Consider the following 17,713-nt stretch of genomic DNA (forward strand, 5'->3'; position numbering starts at 1 on the left):
TTGAAACCAAATGAAAGTACACACTCACCCAACGGTAGAGTTATCCCAGAGTATTCAATTCTACAAAATGTAGTATATTTTTCGTGGAATGCCGTACTGTTGATTTGGTGGTTAGCTACATGGAAGACAACATTTTCTAATCCTTACAAGCAATCCTAGGACAAGTTTAGTTGCCTTATTCTAGATTTTCATAGAACTTCAATCTATTCATATAATTATTTACATAATTTCAATTTATTCATTCTCCGTAGAATTCACTCTTAATTCACCTTTTTTCTTTAGCTACTTAACAGTGGTGTCACCATGACTGAAAGTATGGTGGTAGATTGGGTAGGTCGCAATCTTTACTGGACAGACTATGCTCTGGAAACAATTGAAGTATCTAAACTGGATGGGACTCACAGGACTGTGCTGATTAGTCATAATGTATCAAATCCAAGGGGACTAGCATTAGATCCCAGAATTAGGTAAGATTTTTTTTTTTAAATGATACCGCCTTGAAATGGTTATAAGGGAAAAACAATAATAGCATGATATGGCCTATACGTGTATCTTAAGATTTTAAATGAAACCTTGTTTAAACATTTCTATAGATATGGTAACCATCCAAGTAGTTATTGGTACCCTTCCTTTATCTGTATACTCTTCTTCATAAAGTACATAAGAGCCATTCGTTGTTCAATTAAAGAACACATTGATTTATTAGCTTGGTAACACAATTATTGAATTCATTGTCATAGAATTATATAATTAGGTCTCTAATGAATGCATTCAGTGGTATTCCATAGACGGGCCAGTTTGCTGTAACATGGTTATACAACCAAAAAGGCAAGATTTTCCTGCTTCAATTTCATGTTTATTAGAACTCCGTTTTATGTCATGGAAGGAAGAAAAGTTTTGCCCGCTGGTTGTAACGGGAAGAAGAAATTCTCCCATGTGCTTAGAAACCTTTGATGGCTTCTTTCCTCGAATTTACTTAAAATTCTCTAACTTCAGTTCTTCTCTGTAAGATCGTGAGTTAGACAAATTATGTTTGATGCAATATAGATTTCCTAGATATTATAAAGTAATACACACCAGTGAAATTTATGATGAATCTCTGATGATGAATAAATTGACTCTTATCTTAAAAAATGACAGGGTAGATAAACAAGGCCAGATGGATTTTTCTAGATCAACTATTTGTGGATTGTACAGAAACATGAATAGGCATTGAGACTTTCATTGTCATTATGTACTGCATGTTTTATGAACATTTTAGAAACACCCAGATGGCTTATGATTGTATTATGATTACAGTTTTACTTTGTGACACTCAGAGGAAATGATAAACTCTACATAGATGTTCTGAATTAGAGATGATTTACTTTAAGCAGAACATAAAGATGATGTTGTATTACTTAAAATGGCAGTTACTTTCCCTATTGAAATATATCCTTTCTGACTGGTAACTGATTTCTTTCCACAGTGACCATTTGATGTTCTGGTCTGACTGGGGCCATCACCCTCGTATTGAACGAGCTAGCATGGATGGCAGTCTGCGCACTGTCATTGTTCAGGACAAGATTTTCTGGCCCAGTGGCATAACTATTGACTACCCCAACAGACTGCTCTATTTCATAGATTCCTATCTTGACTACATAGACTTCTGTGATTATAATGGACAGCATCGGAGGCAGGTGATAGCCAGTGATTTGGTAAGTTGGTTTTGAGGAAGACCACGCTGAACCCACAATAGCGGCTTAGTAGAAAGCAAATAGAGTTAACAAGAGAACTAAGAGATTAATTTTTGTATCTTAGACATTACAAGGTCAATCCAGGAAATATCAACAGGAGTGAGGGCCAATCCATCTTTCCTTACTAACAGAAAATAAATATTTTTATTCTAGTTCATGGTCAGATTGTGCCATGTCTGGGAACGATTTGTGTGATTAAGTTGATCTGTAGAGGCTAATCTGTTGCTTCTACACTTTAAAAAAGTGCGTTAAGCAAAAATTAATAATTTATATTTAGCTTTCTCAGTTAAATCATAGCCTGTTGTATATTTTGTATTTTTTAATTTCAGTATAATTGATATACAATGCTATATTAGTTTTGGGTGTACAACATACTGATTCAACAATTCTGTACATTAATCAACTTTTATTCAGAAAATTATGGTGAATTTATTTTCACAATTTGAATGGGAAGATATAGGAAATATATATTTTAGCAAAGAGCCATTATTTAAAATTGCCATTGGTGATAGTTCTGTGGCTTTAAGGGGCCCTGGCAGGGCCTCCCTCCCTTCAGGAAGCATGCAAGTAGGCTCGGTCAGATTTATGTGAATCTGTAGTGGCAGAAATAGCACTGGATAACGAGTGGTGATAACAGGGGAGGGGGCTAAGGCTTGGGAGTAGGGGATACAGATAAGTCACCTTACTTTCTGCCCTTCAGTTTTGCTTTCATTTGTAAAATGGATGCCCAGTGTAATGACCAGAGAAAAAATGAAGACTGAGCGACACAATGTGACAGTGCTTTCTCAACGTGAAAGCGACAAAAATGTGAAAGTACCTTGAGTGCTATAGTGGGATAATTATAGGTCAAGCAGTGTATTTTTTGTCTGTCTCCTGAACGACTTCCCTATGTCTTAAATGATTAAATGCTAAACGATATCCTTTTCTACATTTTTTGCCTTGGTTTGTACTTGTTGGCAAAGTCTCATCTTTTCTCTTCACTTCACAGATTCTGCGACATCCCTATGCCCTAACTATCTTTGAAGACTCTGTGTACTGGACTGACCGCTCTACTTATCAGGTTTTGCAAGCCAATAAGTGGCATGGTGGAAACCAGTCAGTCATAATTCGTAATATTCAGCAGCCCCTGGGGGTTGTTGCAGTTCATCCTGTGAAACAACCTAATAGTAAGTGATATAGAGACACTTGCCTGGGAATAGCTTGGAAAGCACTTATTCTGAGAATGCTAAGTGTACAATGTTGTAGACCTATTTGTTTGGGCAATATACTCCCTTCTTTACTAACCACCGCAGTCCTAACATTTTCATTACTTTTATTTATCATGGTAAACTAAAAACTTGTATGTAACAACAACAGACCTAAACTGTGTCATTTTATTCCCCAATTGGCTACTGTCTCTGTGACAATTTCTAAATCCCTGTTTCCTCGGCTGACAAATACTGCATAGACCAGATAGTCCCTTAGATCCTTTTATTGCTACCCTTCTGTGATCTAAAGGAGCTTATTCTTAGGACTCGTTTATTATGGCGCCAGTGCCCTGTAGGTGTAGCTATCCCAAGTCATCCTAGATGTAGATGTGATATACGCCACACATCCTAGATGTGTGTGTGGCTAGATGATTTAAAAATTTGGCATTGGTAGTTTAGTTCTATCTCCCTTTTTTAGAATATCTGCTCCCATGTTTATAGTATTCTCAGTGCTTAGAATAGTGCTTAGAGCACAGTGAATGTTTTTTGAGTGAATGAATAGATTAATGAATCTAATGCAATATATATAATAAGAATGTATAAGATCTAGAGGAAATCCTGTGAGCCTGGGGTGCACATAGGTTCCCTTATTTTAAAAAGCAGAGATGCACAAAGATACAATCAATAGAAAGATAAAAGATTACTATCTAACCAAAATTTGGACAATAGTGGATAAATTTCAAGGTCACAAAGGGAAAATGCACATTGATTTCATTTAATGTAAAAAGATCTTTTAGCTTAGGCAAGGAGACACATGTTATTTGGCATCGTATTTCTATTACTGAGCTTTGGGTTACTCAGTAGCTATTTGTTCATAAGCTGGTTATAGATAGGATTGACCTATGACCTTGGGCAAGTCATTTCTCTCTCTTATTTCTCTTATGAGTTTTGTGTTGAAAGCATGATGCCGGGGAAGGGTAAAGTAATTTAGGAAAAAACCAAACCAACATAGGTAACTTAATCTATTTGAGTCTCTGCTGGGGGCCTCCAGGGGGACAATAACAGCATGACTATGTGCATACTTAAAAATTTATTTATTTACTTACATTGAGATAAATTTGACATATAATATTATATTTTTAGGTGCACAACAATGATTTGATAAATGTATATATTATGAAATGATAATGACAATAAGATTAGTGAATATCCACCATTATACATAATTATAATGTGTGTGTGTGTGTGTGTGATGAGAACTTTTAATATCTACTCTGTCAGCTACTTTCAAATGTATAATACAATACTGTTAATGGTAGTCATAATGCTGCACATAACATCCCAGGACTTATTTATCTTGTAATTGGAAGTTTATACCTTTTGACCACTTTCACCCATTTTGTGCACTACCTACTCCATGCATCTGGCAACTGCCAATCTGTTCTCCATATGAATTTGGTTTTTCTTAGATGTCACGTATAAGTTATAGCACATAGTATTTATAAGTTATATAACTTATAGCATAAGTTATATCATATTGTATATCATATAGTATACTATAGTATAGACAAGTATATTGTCTTTCTCTCTTTGATTTATTTCACTTAGTTTATGCTGATTGCAAATGGCAAGATTTTCTTTTTTACGGCTGAATGATATGGCACGTGTGTGTGTGTGTGTGTGTGTGTGTGTGCACTACATTTTACTACATTTTCTTTATTAATTCACTTTGTGCACTTTAATGTGGGAGGTTTTCCATTCGCCAATGTTTTCTTCTCTTCTTTTTCCATTACAGGTGAAAATTCATGTGCTTCTTCCTCCTGCAGCCATCTATGCTTGCTTTCCTCACAGACGCCGCACCTTTATTCTTGTGCTTGTCCTTCAGGATGGAGTCTTTCTTACGATTCTGTGACTTGCTTGAGAGGTACCGTATGCCCTTTAAGTGTGGAGGCTGCCTTAGTTTAGCAGAGCAGTGTGAGCTCTAAGCCACTTGCTAACAGAACGTGTGCTGTGTTCCCTTTGATTCAGCAAGTCTTTGGAGTACGCATGCCATGTGGGACGTGTACTGTGTTCCCTTGGAGTACGCATGCCATGTGGGGTGATTTAATTGAACACCTCAGTTGTAATAGTTTCTGTATATAAAGCTCATATTATGTGTGGATATGACTCAACAATCCTTAAGCTCACGTTTTCTTTTACCTGGTTACAGCTAGACAAGCAGTGATAATGGGAAGCTCCAAATTCTGCACTTAGGAAGTAAGGATTCTTAACACTTGTGTATGGCTTCCTTCTCTCAGGTTCCTTATCTCATTTTTATTGTTGTCACTAATAGTCAGTGATGAGTGTTCTAGCATAGGCCTTCTGACTCCAACTGCAATAACTTTAATATCTGGTATTTTAAAAATGAAAGTTTTCTTTGTATGAAAGATTGTTAAGTGATTATTTGAGCAATTTAATCTTTGTCTCATCCAAGATACTTTACTGGGTTGATGGAGATATTCTTCTTCTTATTATTAGTATTATTAGGGAGTGAGAACAAAAGGGAAAGATACAGTCAATCCAAAAAAGAGATTTCTGCTGGAGTATGTACATGATACAAAATAAAGTCTTTTTAATGTTTGCTTATTTTTGATAGAGTGTGAGCAGGGAGTGGGTGGAGAGTGGGAGAGAGAACCCCAAGCAGGCTTTGTGCTGTCAGTGCAGAGCCTGATGCGGGGCTGGGACCCACAAACTGCGAGATCATGACCTGAGCCTAAATCAAGAGTTGGACATTGAATTGACTGAGCCACACAGTTGCCCCCAATAATAAAGTATTTTTAAAAATCATTTACCTTTGCTTAAAAATCTAGAGAGTTATTCTAAACTCAAGGTCTTTGACTTTAGTTTTTGAATGTGTTTTGGTCCTGACAAAAATGGTTGCAGACAAGTTAAAATTAAATATTTAATGATAAAAAATCCTTAAGCTAAAAGAAAACAGAATCTTAATCTAGAGGGAAAGTTATTTTTCAAGTGGAAAATTTTTGCTGAATCCAGGAAATTAATGGTGTTTACAGATTTTGCAAATGTAGGCCTACTGAAAATTGAATTCCATCAAGATATAATATTTTGCAATGATACTTTCATGATGACAGATTTTAATTATTGGTAATGCTTACAAAGGGATTGGCATTTGCCATTTTTCTTCAGAGACTTATTATGCACCTAATCCTTGTTGACACTGTTTAATTTAGTGTGTCCTCAGAGTCTTTCAGCAGGAGATTAAACTAGGCTATAGACATTTTGGATACAAAGCATTCTTTCACCATGCAAAGGTTGTTGAACTGTGCATTGGGGATTGGTGTAATCAATGTAACGATCTGATGGTGATTGATATCTAAGTAGTAGCTTTTGTTGTTTCACAAATAATTCCACTAGTGGGTTTTCCATTGGCTGACTTTACTGAGGTGGAACTTTTTTAGTATTGCTCAATTGATTTTTGAGTACCACTTGGGTAACTGAATGCCAATATATGTTAACTAAGAAAAAGAGGGGCACATTTTTTTCAATCAGAAGCTTAGAAGACTTGTTAACATTTATAGATGAAAACATTTGACTTGATTTACAGGCTAAATAGCTTTAAAAATATTGTTTACTAAATGTCTGGAAGTGCATACGATGAGGTTAAGTGAAAAGGCAGGCTGTTCACCACTGGCCGTGTAAAAATATGCATTAAAAAGATCTGGGAGACAACACACATAAGCACCAATAGTGGTTACAGTTGGGTAAGGGAATTATGAGATATTTCTATTTTTTCCTAATGAGGTGACATAAAATTTTAAGCCAAGAACTTTCTCTGCATAAAATAGCTTTTTATTCTTTCAAAAATATGTTCTCCACAATGCCAAAACCAAATAAACAACAACAACAAAAGCAAACCGAAACATCGCCCAGCGTCCTCTACAATAAACAACCTCCAATCCAAAATGAGTTTCCGACTCAGTGTGAGCGAGACACAAGACAACTGTCTCAGTGATTGTGTGCAACATAAGAAGAAAACACTCCTTGCACACACTGTTAGAAAGGTTGAGGCGCTGATCATTTAGTGCAACGTCTGAGTTAAGGGGAACCTAGCTAGGAAGTAGTAAACATTGCTGTTCAATTACAACATAAATTTCCCATTACCAACTGCTTCCTCTTTACTTCTTGCCCTGCTAGTACTAATGTTAATGGGATCATGACATAAAGAATAAAAATGAAGTAATGATTTTTAATTTCAAAGGACATACTGTGGTAGGATGGCTTAAATATCACCTCCTTCTGAACTCCTTCCCATCCCACCCCAGGTACTTTTGTGCATATTCCTTCATGGCCATTATGATCCAGAATCCATATACTTTGCCTAGTTCTGTAGAATCAAGTTCCTTGATGATTAAGCCTCCACCTGATTCATTGATATTTGCTCGTTGCACGCAGTAGCACTCAGTAAATGTTCAGTGAATGACAAAGCCCTCCGATATTCTTTCTTGCTCCTTCTTCATTCCTGTGTTTTCCGCCTATTTATTCCCTTATGGCTGTATTGTGTCATCAAATCACTCGTTTTATCTTTCCCACAGAACACTTTTCATGCACTCTCTCTGGTATCATCCTTCGCCTTGGCTCTCACACTTTCTGCCAGTGCAGCACTAAATGACTCCCACCCTCTGGTTCATTGCCCATAAATGTTCACTAGTGGTAAGTGGTATATATATTTTCTGAAATATGCCAGCAGCGATCAGATCAAGAGCCTGAGACTTAGCCTGACAAAGGAATAGTGGCCAAAGGAGTAGAGCTGGGTAGGGCTTGAGAGGAGTGCTTCTGGGAAGAATCAAGAAAGCCCATGTTCGATGGATGAGAAATGCAGTTCTTTAGGTGCTTTGGTTGAGAATTCCTCCAATTAAGCAAAATGAAAATTACACATTAAAAAGAGCAGTATTCGGTTTTGAGTAAGTAAAATTTATAATCTCTACTGTGAAATTGGGGAATACTTCTTGTTTTTACTGAACCAATGAACACTTACAACATATAATCAATAAATAATTAAATATCTCAATATAATTTCAAGGTACATATAAACCCCCAATATAGCTTACACATTTTATTACTGCGTGTTAAATTAAATGAATTGAGTGGTAATTTGATATTCAATAACTAGTACCCAGTCTGCACTTTTTGTGATTAAGAACATAAGTTTTGGAGTCTGAAGACCTGACAATTGTTTAATTTCTTTGTGCTCATTTGAAAGTTGGGGGTGGGTGGTGTGGGTAACACTCTAACAAACAGGGTTTGGAGGCTTCAGGGAGATAAATTAAGTGAAATAATATCTGGTGCATACTATATGGCCCATATTCTCAATAAATAGGGGCGATTATTATGGCTCTTTCATTTGTTCAGAAGAGAGGCAACATGGAGCAGTTAAGAGAGAATGGGCTTGTGAACCTACACTCTCACTAGCCCCTGCAAGTTTCATTGGCCTCAGCTGAAAACAACTTCACAGGTTTAATGGAAAGACAAAATGCTATATATTGTAGGACTTTGTAAAATATAAACATTAATAGTTGCAGTATTTACTTTAAATTTATTCCAGGTTTATAAATGCTAAGTAATTTTTAGTAACTGAAATGCCAGGAAAAAGGAAAAGCTAATGAGATGTTAAAATAAGTTAAGAGCCAGGGGCACCTGGGTGGCTCAGTTGGTTGGGCATCTGACTGAGTTTTGTCTCAGGTCATGATCTCCCGGTTCGTGAGACTGAGCCCTCAGTGCTGACAGCAAGGAGCCTGCTTGGGATCCTCTCTCTCCCTCTCTCTCTGCCCTCCCCCACTCTTGCTCTGTCTCTCTCTCAGAATAAACTTAAAATCACATTGAAGATGGAAAATTTTCCAGATTATCAAAATAATGAAAGCATCATTTTTAGCAGATGAAAATTATGCAATGATTAATCATTTTATATTTTGCTTAATATGTGGTATATGTCATATACATGTCTTCATAACATGAAACTCACACTCCAGTTTTCCTTTTATTTAAAAAAAATTTTTTTAAATGTTTATTTATTTTTGAGAGAGAGAGAGAGAGAGAGAGAGAGAGACACAGCGTGAGCGGGGGAGGGGCAGAGAGAGAGGGAGATACAGAATCTGAAGCAGGCTCCAGGCTCCGAGCTGTCAGCACAGAGCCCGATGCGGGGCTCGAACTCACAAACCATGAGATCATGACCTGAGCCAAAGCCAGACGCCTAACCGACTGAGCCACCCAGGTGCCCCCAGTTTTCCTTTTCTGAGAGAATTATAAATACGTCACTCTTGACTTTCATCATTTTGAATTTTTTTTTTTTTTTGATAAAGCATCTACAGCTAGGATAAAGATTATCTTTGAAAAAGGACCTTTAGACCAGAGAAGAAGAGACAGATGGCCAGGGTGTATCCATGTCTTTGGCACTGGGAAGGGATGAGGAATCTTGGTCATCAGTTCTGGTCCCTAGCCAGCAAGTTTCCAATCTGAGAGAAGACATCAGTCTATCAAACCTGAGTGGCCAGAGTCCATGTTTGAGGCTCACCAAACAACTTCTAGTATGACTTTGTGCTTTCCTATGGGCTGAAGATGTGTGGTGTTTCTACTGCAAGCATTCTGTTTACACAGTGGTTGGTTTTGTCTTGAAATAAACCTTGGAACCTGCTTAGAAAAAAAAAAAAGCATGAAAAAGAAAAGAAAAAGGACCTTTTATCTATTAAGGAGGTTAAGTGAATTGCTAGTTTGATATTTTGAGGATGTTTAAAGTTGCAAAATACAGATACTTTTGAGAACTTTAGAAGACACTATTTACACTTCCACTTATGCATCCATCCATTTATTCATTTATGTGGTCATTCATTTAGTTAGCAAATATTTATTTGGCAACGATTACATGTGAGGTTCTGGGGACATAATAGTAAATCAGACATAGTCACTACCTTTTGGGAGTTAGAATCTAGTGTGAAAGACAGCCATTGGGCAACAGCAATTGGGGAGGTTATAAATTGGATTTTATTTAGTAATTAAAATCTCTAATAAACACCAAGCCACACGTGATAGTGTTTTTATTTTTTGAGCACACTTAAGACTAATAAATTGAATAGTCTGTATGTTTTCTTTCACTTTTTAAATTCAGTATTAGTGAGGTTTCTCTATGTGTAGAATGTGATGCTCAACACACATGGATGCTTTATCCATGTAAGTAATGAATTCATGAAGAGCAAGGTAAATACTGATCTATGTTGGGAAAGTCCAGAAGTGTTGCATGTATGGTTGGAGGTATGGTGACCTAGCAACCCACTGAAACCCAATCAAAGGCCCTGGATTGTCTGATGAAACATCTACCATGTATGGTATTTTTTGCTACAAAGCTTCAATGGCGTTTTATCCTATGAGATGGTAACAATCCACTGCTTTCCATTACTCTAAATGTCTGGGAATAGTAGGATATAATTTTGACTGATATCTGCTATTTTCACAGATGATCAACCTTTCTTAATAACTGTGAGATACAGTATAATTTTTGGAATCTCCCTCAATCCTGAGGTGAAGAGCAATGATGCTATGGTTCCCATAGCAGGGATAATGAACGGTTATGATGTTGAATTTGATGACTCAGAGCAGTTCATCTATTGGGTTGAGAATCCAGTAAGTTTTGAATAACATTCAAAGTATATAACTTGTTTCAAAGAGCTTACCTACACTAATGCCTTTTTATAAGCCAACTTTTGCTGGGTGGATAAAAGGGAAATGGTCCAGAAATAAATTAATTTACCGCTAAGTTTTTTTGAATCAATGAAGGATGTAAATAGGAAGCTGACCTGGAGCAAAGAGCAGATAATAGTCACATTTAACCTATTGGATGTTATTTATTCATTCAGCAAGCAATTATTAAGTGTCTACTTTTGCTCTGCGCCAAACTAGCCACTCCCAACTGTAGAATACACACCAAGAATCAGTAACAAAGATTACTCCTAAGGAGCTTTAAGCTAATAGAAGATACTAGATGAATATTAAAATGATTATGAATCAAAACAAAAAGCAATAGTTCTCTGAAAGAATTCCAGGAGAGCATTTGATGTGCTTGCTGGGATCTTCTCAGCATCTTTGCCTCCAGGATAAAAAGAGCCCTCCTTCAGTTCCCTTTCTATTGGAGCTCACCCTTTAGAGGAGAAAGCTGTGAGGAGGGGGAAAGGGCAAAGAGATTACAAATAAAGAAGAGAGGGAGATCTTTCTGCTTGTCACCTCTATGTAAAATATGCTTCTGGCCACCTGATTTTCACCTTTGATGGGTTATTTTTATGACTATGGCCTGTGGTAGTTAAGAAATAAATCTCTGTAGCCAATATCAGAAGCAACCCGAATGATAAGCCTTGCAGAGTCCTCTGACACACTGAAAAAATCATTATTTTTGAAGTGTTGCTGGTGTTATAGTATTATACGCAGCGAGCCCACCCAATGGCGCTGAACCTTTGCCTTTCCTCCAAGTGTGAGGAGTGTTCAAGAAACATAGCAGCCAGCAGTGGCTGTGCTTCCATGTGGAAGCTGTGGCCTTTGAACCAGCTCACCTCTTCTTGTCCTTCCTTCCAGGGTGAAATTCACAGAGTGAAGACAGATGGCACCAACAGGACAGTATTAGTTTCTCTGTCTAGGTTGGGTTCTTCCATGAGCCTGGCCTTAGATTGGATATCAAGAAACTTATATTACACCAATCCTGGAACAATGTCAATTGAGGTAATGATTCCATAATACCAGTTACACAAACACTGGTTTTTGATGCATATAAAATCTATTCTCAGGAAATGCTTTCATTGATTTTGAAATTATTTTTAAGCAGAAGCAAAAGAGAGGAGCTATCGGTATTAACTATCAAAGTATTAGAAGCGATGGAGTAAAACCACTTTAGAAATAAATTATTGGAACTTTCTACTGCCCTATTTTGTTTTCTTCCTAAGCATCAATACTAACTTGTTCATATAAAAGGATTTTAGATAATTTATAAAAATATATAAAAATAGTTTAAAAAAGGAATTCAGCATTAGGTATGGAAGGAATATAGTAGGCAGGAGATTTTCCTCCCTATCTTTCCTCATCAAGTCTGTAATGCTGTTTCAGTACCAAACCAAATTTATAGGTTACCTCTGTTCTAAGATGGAAATCTTTCTATGGCTCCAATGCAGTTTTTCTAACAGTGCAACAGAAAGTAGAAACTTGATTCTAATTCCTTTGATACTTTTCCTCGGTGTGATAAGTGTTCTTTTTACTCTAATTCCCAGAAGAAATTCTAGATGGGGCACAGGTATGCAATCGCATGGAGTAAATCAGAGGTAATTAATTCAACTAGTGTTGGTTTGTTCCATTCTGGGACAAGGTTATTAATTCATAATAATTTTGAAAGTGAAAATTTCTAAAGCAAAGGGAGGGTTTTGTGAGAAGGGCAGTCTGCAGGACTGTGTAGAGTGATCCGTTCACTGCTCAGGGTGAGGCGCCAGCCAGTAAGTAAGCTGGTTCTCTATGGGGTATTCAGAAAGGGAAATGCTGAAGGTGAGAAAGGCACATAGCAGCCAAGTGGTGAAATTAGAGCAGATTGGTCAGAACAGTGGTTACAGTCTACAAAGTCTTCTACAAACAGCATCTCTTTTAGTCCTCTCAACATTCCCAAAGGCAAGCAACACAATTAGAGGGGAGTTTGCAAGTTGCACAAATGCTAACGTCTGAGTTATCTCAAGCCAGGTAGAATCATCAGCTCTTAACACGAGGGGAACCTTGGAGGCTCATCTGGTTCAAACCCTTTGTTATTTAGATAAGCTCCTGAATTTTACATAATTTAAGAAACTGGCTTAAGCAGTCAGCTTCACCGCCCTGCTTCCCAGGCAGTGTTCTGTTCTGACTTTGCCTTATTATAATGATAACTCCAGCAATCCAGTCTGCTTTAACCCCCTTTGACAGTGACAAAAGGTAGTTTTTCATAATCTCAACTAAAAATATCACTCTCCCATCAAAACATTGGCACAATTGACTGCCTAAAACCCTTAATTCCAAACACATCTCTAGTGTCTGCTTAACACAAAGCTGTCTTCATTCTGAATGGCAATGAATATGTTCAGACTCTGTCTTTTGGTCTCTTGTTTTGTAAACGGGGGTCTTCCCTTTTAAACTGATAGTTTTCCAAAAGCAGGGGACATGTTTCCTCCATCAATATCAGGTACAATGACAAGGCACCCGCTGATGGATAACTGTGTGAGTGAGTGTGTGTGTGCAAATGTGTATCTTGGTAAGTTCACCCTAATCATATAAACCTAAAGTTATTAATTGTGCCCCAATGCAGTGAGGCACAGAGGAAAGATAATTTGCTTTGGAATCAAAAGACCTGCTTTGAGTCTGACTTACTCATTGAACAAATACTAGTAAATGAATCCGTCCCATTGTTAGTCCTGGATATTCAAAGATGAATAACATATTTTTTCCTGCTTTTAAGTAGTTCGTGCTCTGAGAGCTAGACATATAAACAAATAGCTTTGTTCCAGTGTGCTAAGTGTGATATGAGCAGTGACTACAAACTGTTCTGTGGCTAGGGGCAAAGTAAAAGTGTGGAGAGGGAGAATGGCAGGAGAATCAGTGACTTGTGAGCTGTGTCTTTCTTTTTTTTTTTTTTTTTTTTTAATTTTTTTTTTTTTTCCAACGCTTATTTATTTTTGGGACAGAGAGAGACAGAGCATGAACGGGGGAGGGGCAGAGAGAGAGGGAGACACAGAATCGGAAACAGGCTCCAGGCTCTGAGCCATCAGCCCAGAGCCTGACGCGGGGCTTGAACTCACGGACCGCGAGATCGTGACCTGGCTGAAGTCGGACGCTTAACCGACTGCGCCACCCAGGCGCCCCTGTGAGCTGTGTCTTTCTTGAAAGAGGGCCAATATTTATTGCTGCCAAATGAAGAAGTAGGGAAAAAGCACCCCAGGCAGAGAAAAGCACTTGATAAAGACTGAGACTTGAAAACGCACTGTATTTACTCTGCTCAAAGGGTATTTGATATTGCACAAATTGCTTAACTTCTCTGAGTTTCTGCTTCCATATCTGCAAAATGGGGTTATATCTCAGTAACTAAAAGTACGTCTTGAAACTAAGATATCCTGTGAATACAGAGTCCTTTTTCCCTCAAATCATCAATATATTTGAATATCCACAGAGGGCCCATGGGAATAATGATCTAAAGGTAAATTGTCCTTTTAGTGTTGTTTTTTTTTAATTGTTTTTCTCCTTTCGTGATATCAGTGGTGACTCAGGTGAATGTTAGATTGCTTAAGGGCACAGAAATACTGTTCACTTACCATTTACTTGAATAATATCCTTCCAGGATAAGAGTTACTCCTATTTAATTCAAATTTGAAAATAAGAGAAGTACTGAATAAATGCTTTCCACTAGGGGTAGCTGTGTGCCCGTTCACTAAATGTAATTTTGTAGCTGAAAAGAAGTCTACAGAATGGTTGTGTGTGAGAGAACTTGATGTATCCCCCAAAAAGGAAAAGAACTTTCCTTTGAACCAAAGAGATCCTTAGCCTTAAGAAAAGAGGTGAAATTTTGGCAGAAAGGGGCAAATTTAAAAAAGACACCAGACAGGAAAGAGAAAAATTTAGAGAGGAGAGTGAGGGATTAAAGAGAGGGGTGTGTGTGTGTGTGTATGTGTGTGTGTGTGTGTGTGTGAGGTAGGAAGAGAGGGAGGGAGGAAAAAATATAGAGAGAGACAGAGAGAGGGCAAAGATAAAAACATAAAGACTGTGGGGTCCGTGGGTGGCTCAGTCAGTTAAGTGACTCTTGATTTCAGCTCAGATCATGATACTGAGCCTGGGTGTGGAGCCTGCTTAAGATTCTCTTTCTCCCCGTGACCCTCCCCTGCTCATGTGCTCTCTCTCTCTGTCTCTCTCAAAAACAACATAAACACTGATACACAATCTATTTGCATTAAAAAGCAACTTTATAGAAAAACCTTTGTTCAAATAATCAATATACATTTTCTAATTTCTTACTAGCTGTTTCTCTTCTCAGACTGTCTTAAGTACATATTAGAATAGCCTTGTTCCTATAAGAAACTGCTTCTAGTCTGGTAATCCATATTTTTCTGTGATGTTTCAGAGTTCTGTTAACATTAGCAATTAGAGCAATAATAATTAAAAATGGGTAACTTTGAGAAAGCCACTAAATGTCCATAGGCCTCTTTCATCATCTGTAATATGGGTATCTATCTCACAGAACGGTCGTGAGGATTCAGTCCAATACTGTTTAGTATAATGCCTGCTACATAGTAAGTGTTCAATAAATGGATCAATAAACAAAATAGGAAACACACTTGTACTGAGCTCTGTGTTAAATGCTATACATGTATTATCTCACAGCTCTATGCGCAATGTGCCATTGTCATCTGCACCTTATTCATAAAGAAACTAAGTTCAGACAGGTGAATTTACTTGTCCCACTCAGATCTAGATGGGCAGGGATTTGAACTCTTCTGTTTTAACTCAGGCTGTTAACGTGGCACAGAATTCACTTTAACTCTGAGTAAATTTGAACTGTCTGGTCAGCTGTGTTTTCAGTGAAGGACCACCAGGTGCCTTGGCCACATCACTGGGAAGCAGGAGAGCTGTGGGGTTTTCATTTGTCTTCCAGAGTTTTCCTGTATCTTTTTCTGAAGACGTTTTTGTAGCTTCTCTTAGGCAGTGATTTTGTATGTTCACCCATTTGAATCCTTCTTTGATCCATATAAATGTCCTCTCCTGAAACATTAGGTGAATTGAAATAGGAATTTGAGAGGTGATTTTGCTTTTCTTACTCATTTTCTATTGAGGGGATTTCCTCATAGCCCTGAAATGCAATTAGGGATTATTGGAATCTCACACAAACCCTCCCATTCATCTCAATTTGTTGTGCGTGTAAGTTCTCCTTCACCTCAGCCTTCTTTGTTTCCCGTTTTGATACTCAGTTCTAATAAGTGACTTTATGCTATAGGTTTTGAAACTCCGGGGAGATGTCAGATACAGAAAAACACTGATTACCAACGATGGGACAGTTCTTGGAGTTGGTATTCCAGTTGGCATAACTGTTGATCCTGCTAATGGGTGAGCGTTCATAAATGACACAATCTGCTCTATGCAGCACCATTCTTGTTAATGTTGTGACCTGATGAAATGGAAGATTTCAGACTTAGGACCTTTTTTGATTTCATATGCCAACATTTTGAAAAATACAGATCTCAGTGAGAAAGAGGAATACCTCTGAGTTACATCTAACATGAAAGATGTAAATATGTGTTTTGTTCTATGTTCTTTCAATTAGCAACAATGGACTTAAAATTAATTCCAGGAAAGAATTTTAGACATTTAAAAATGGAATTATAGCAATTAACAATGCATTCTGACTTTGAGTGAATGTGGAAAGCTTTAAGGAGCTAGATAACATTTGAAATAGAACTTGGAGGAGAAGGCTTCCCATGGGTGGAGAATGGGTTGGGAACTGGGGAGTGGTACTTGAGGCCAAACAAGGAAAGCACAGAAGAATCACAGTATTTAGCATGATTGTGTAAAGGGCTGAAGCCAGAGTCTTAGAGATTAGTGACAGTTGACAAGATGGAAGCCAAAGGAAGGATTTAATGTCATCTTGCTAAGGAATCTCACTTCTTTCTTTTGAGTCAGTTGGGAATTTGGAGGAAGGAAATGATAAAATCAGATTTGTATTTCTGAAGGATGGGTCAGGATCAGAGTGGAAGAGGCCAGGGGCAGGGAGACCAATTAGGAGAAAGTGTTCAGCTAGGGAGGAGAGTTCTCAGATAAGATAAGGTAGCTTCAATTTTTAAGGAACTCAGAATTCACAAGAGTTTATGACTTTGTCCAGCAAACTTTTGATAGCCTGGAATTTAAGAAAAGAAAGAAAATTACAACACGAACGCAGGGCTAGTTGTTAGTGAGGTAGGCACAATGGGACATGATGAGAATAAATAACGATGTTGCTAAAATGGTTATGCATGAGGTCCAGGCAGAGAGCGATGGAAGGCTTGGAAGCTCAGGCAAGTTTTAAGGTTGAAGAACAGGCTCAGTAGAAGAAATAAAATGGGGGAAGGGAAGAGATTGGAGTTTGGTTGAGGCAGAGAATGTCAGAGTTTTAGAACTTACAAGTAGGGAAGTTTAGACTTGAAGATGAGGTGCCTGGGACGGGCATGCAAGAAGTATGCAAATAAAGATCAGAATGAAGGGGTTTGAAGACTTGTGGGGAAAGAGTGTAAGAGGATTGTCTCATGAGGCTATGGCGGCAGCTGAGATAGAAAGGAGTGGAAACTGAGATTCAAATCTAGACAGTGTGTCCTCAGTGGAAATAGAAAGCAACCCTATATATTTTAATGAAATTTTATATATCATGGGTTTGGCAATTCTGTGTGGCAATTAGGGTTTGTGTGTAATATTACATTTTCTATCACAGAAATCAGAAAAGAAAGTAGCTGGTCTTGTGCTAGATGATGATTTAGAGAAGAATTAAATAATAGGCCTGAGAGGTGAGCAGGGAGGTACTTGCCAATTTTTATATCAGCTTTGTCCTTCCCAGGGCACTGCACAGTGCGTGATTCTTTGAAAGGGATTGACCATTGATGTAGGCAATTTCTTAGTCAGTCATAAGCTTCCAAATTGTCTGACCATGGTAAAATATTCCCAATGCAGGGTGCTAGCATCCTACCCCAATAATAACTAGGAAAAATACAGACATTGATAGAACACTGGTTATGT

General features: G+C 37.7%; 1 protein-coding gene across 1 annotated transcript in view; it reads left to right on the forward strand.

Annotated features, from left to right (window-relative positions):
• LRP2 (LDL receptor related protein 2) overlaps positions 1 to 17,713 on the forward strand; it is a 198,290-nt gene that overhangs the window by 104,672 nt on the left and 75,905 nt on the right. Inside the window, exons 28-34 of the mRNA XM_047084739.1 lie at positions 283 to 467; positions 1,469 to 1,697; positions 2,725 to 2,902; positions 4,719 to 4,847; positions 10,428 to 10,594; positions 11,537 to 11,680; positions 15,948 to 16,057. Of these exons, the coding sequence (XP_046940695.1) occupies positions 283 to 467; positions 1,469 to 1,697; positions 2,725 to 2,902; positions 4,719 to 4,847; positions 10,428 to 10,594; positions 11,537 to 11,680; positions 15,948 to 16,057 (1,142 nt within the window). The remainder of the gene's footprint in view (positions 1 to 282; positions 468 to 1,468; positions 1,698 to 2,724; positions 2,903 to 4,718; positions 4,848 to 10,427; positions 10,595 to 11,536; positions 11,681 to 15,947; positions 16,058 to 17,713) is intronic.

The sequence above is a fragment of the Lynx rufus genome, unplaced genomic scaffold (genome assembly GCF_022079265.1).
Source record: "Lynx rufus isolate CCGP_SWC_20201006 ecotype Redwood Valley unplaced genomic scaffold, mLynRuf1.p SCAF_2, whole genome shotgun sequence".
NCBI classification, from domain to species: domain Eukaryota; kingdom Metazoa; phylum Chordata; class Mammalia; order Carnivora; family Felidae; genus Lynx; species Lynx rufus.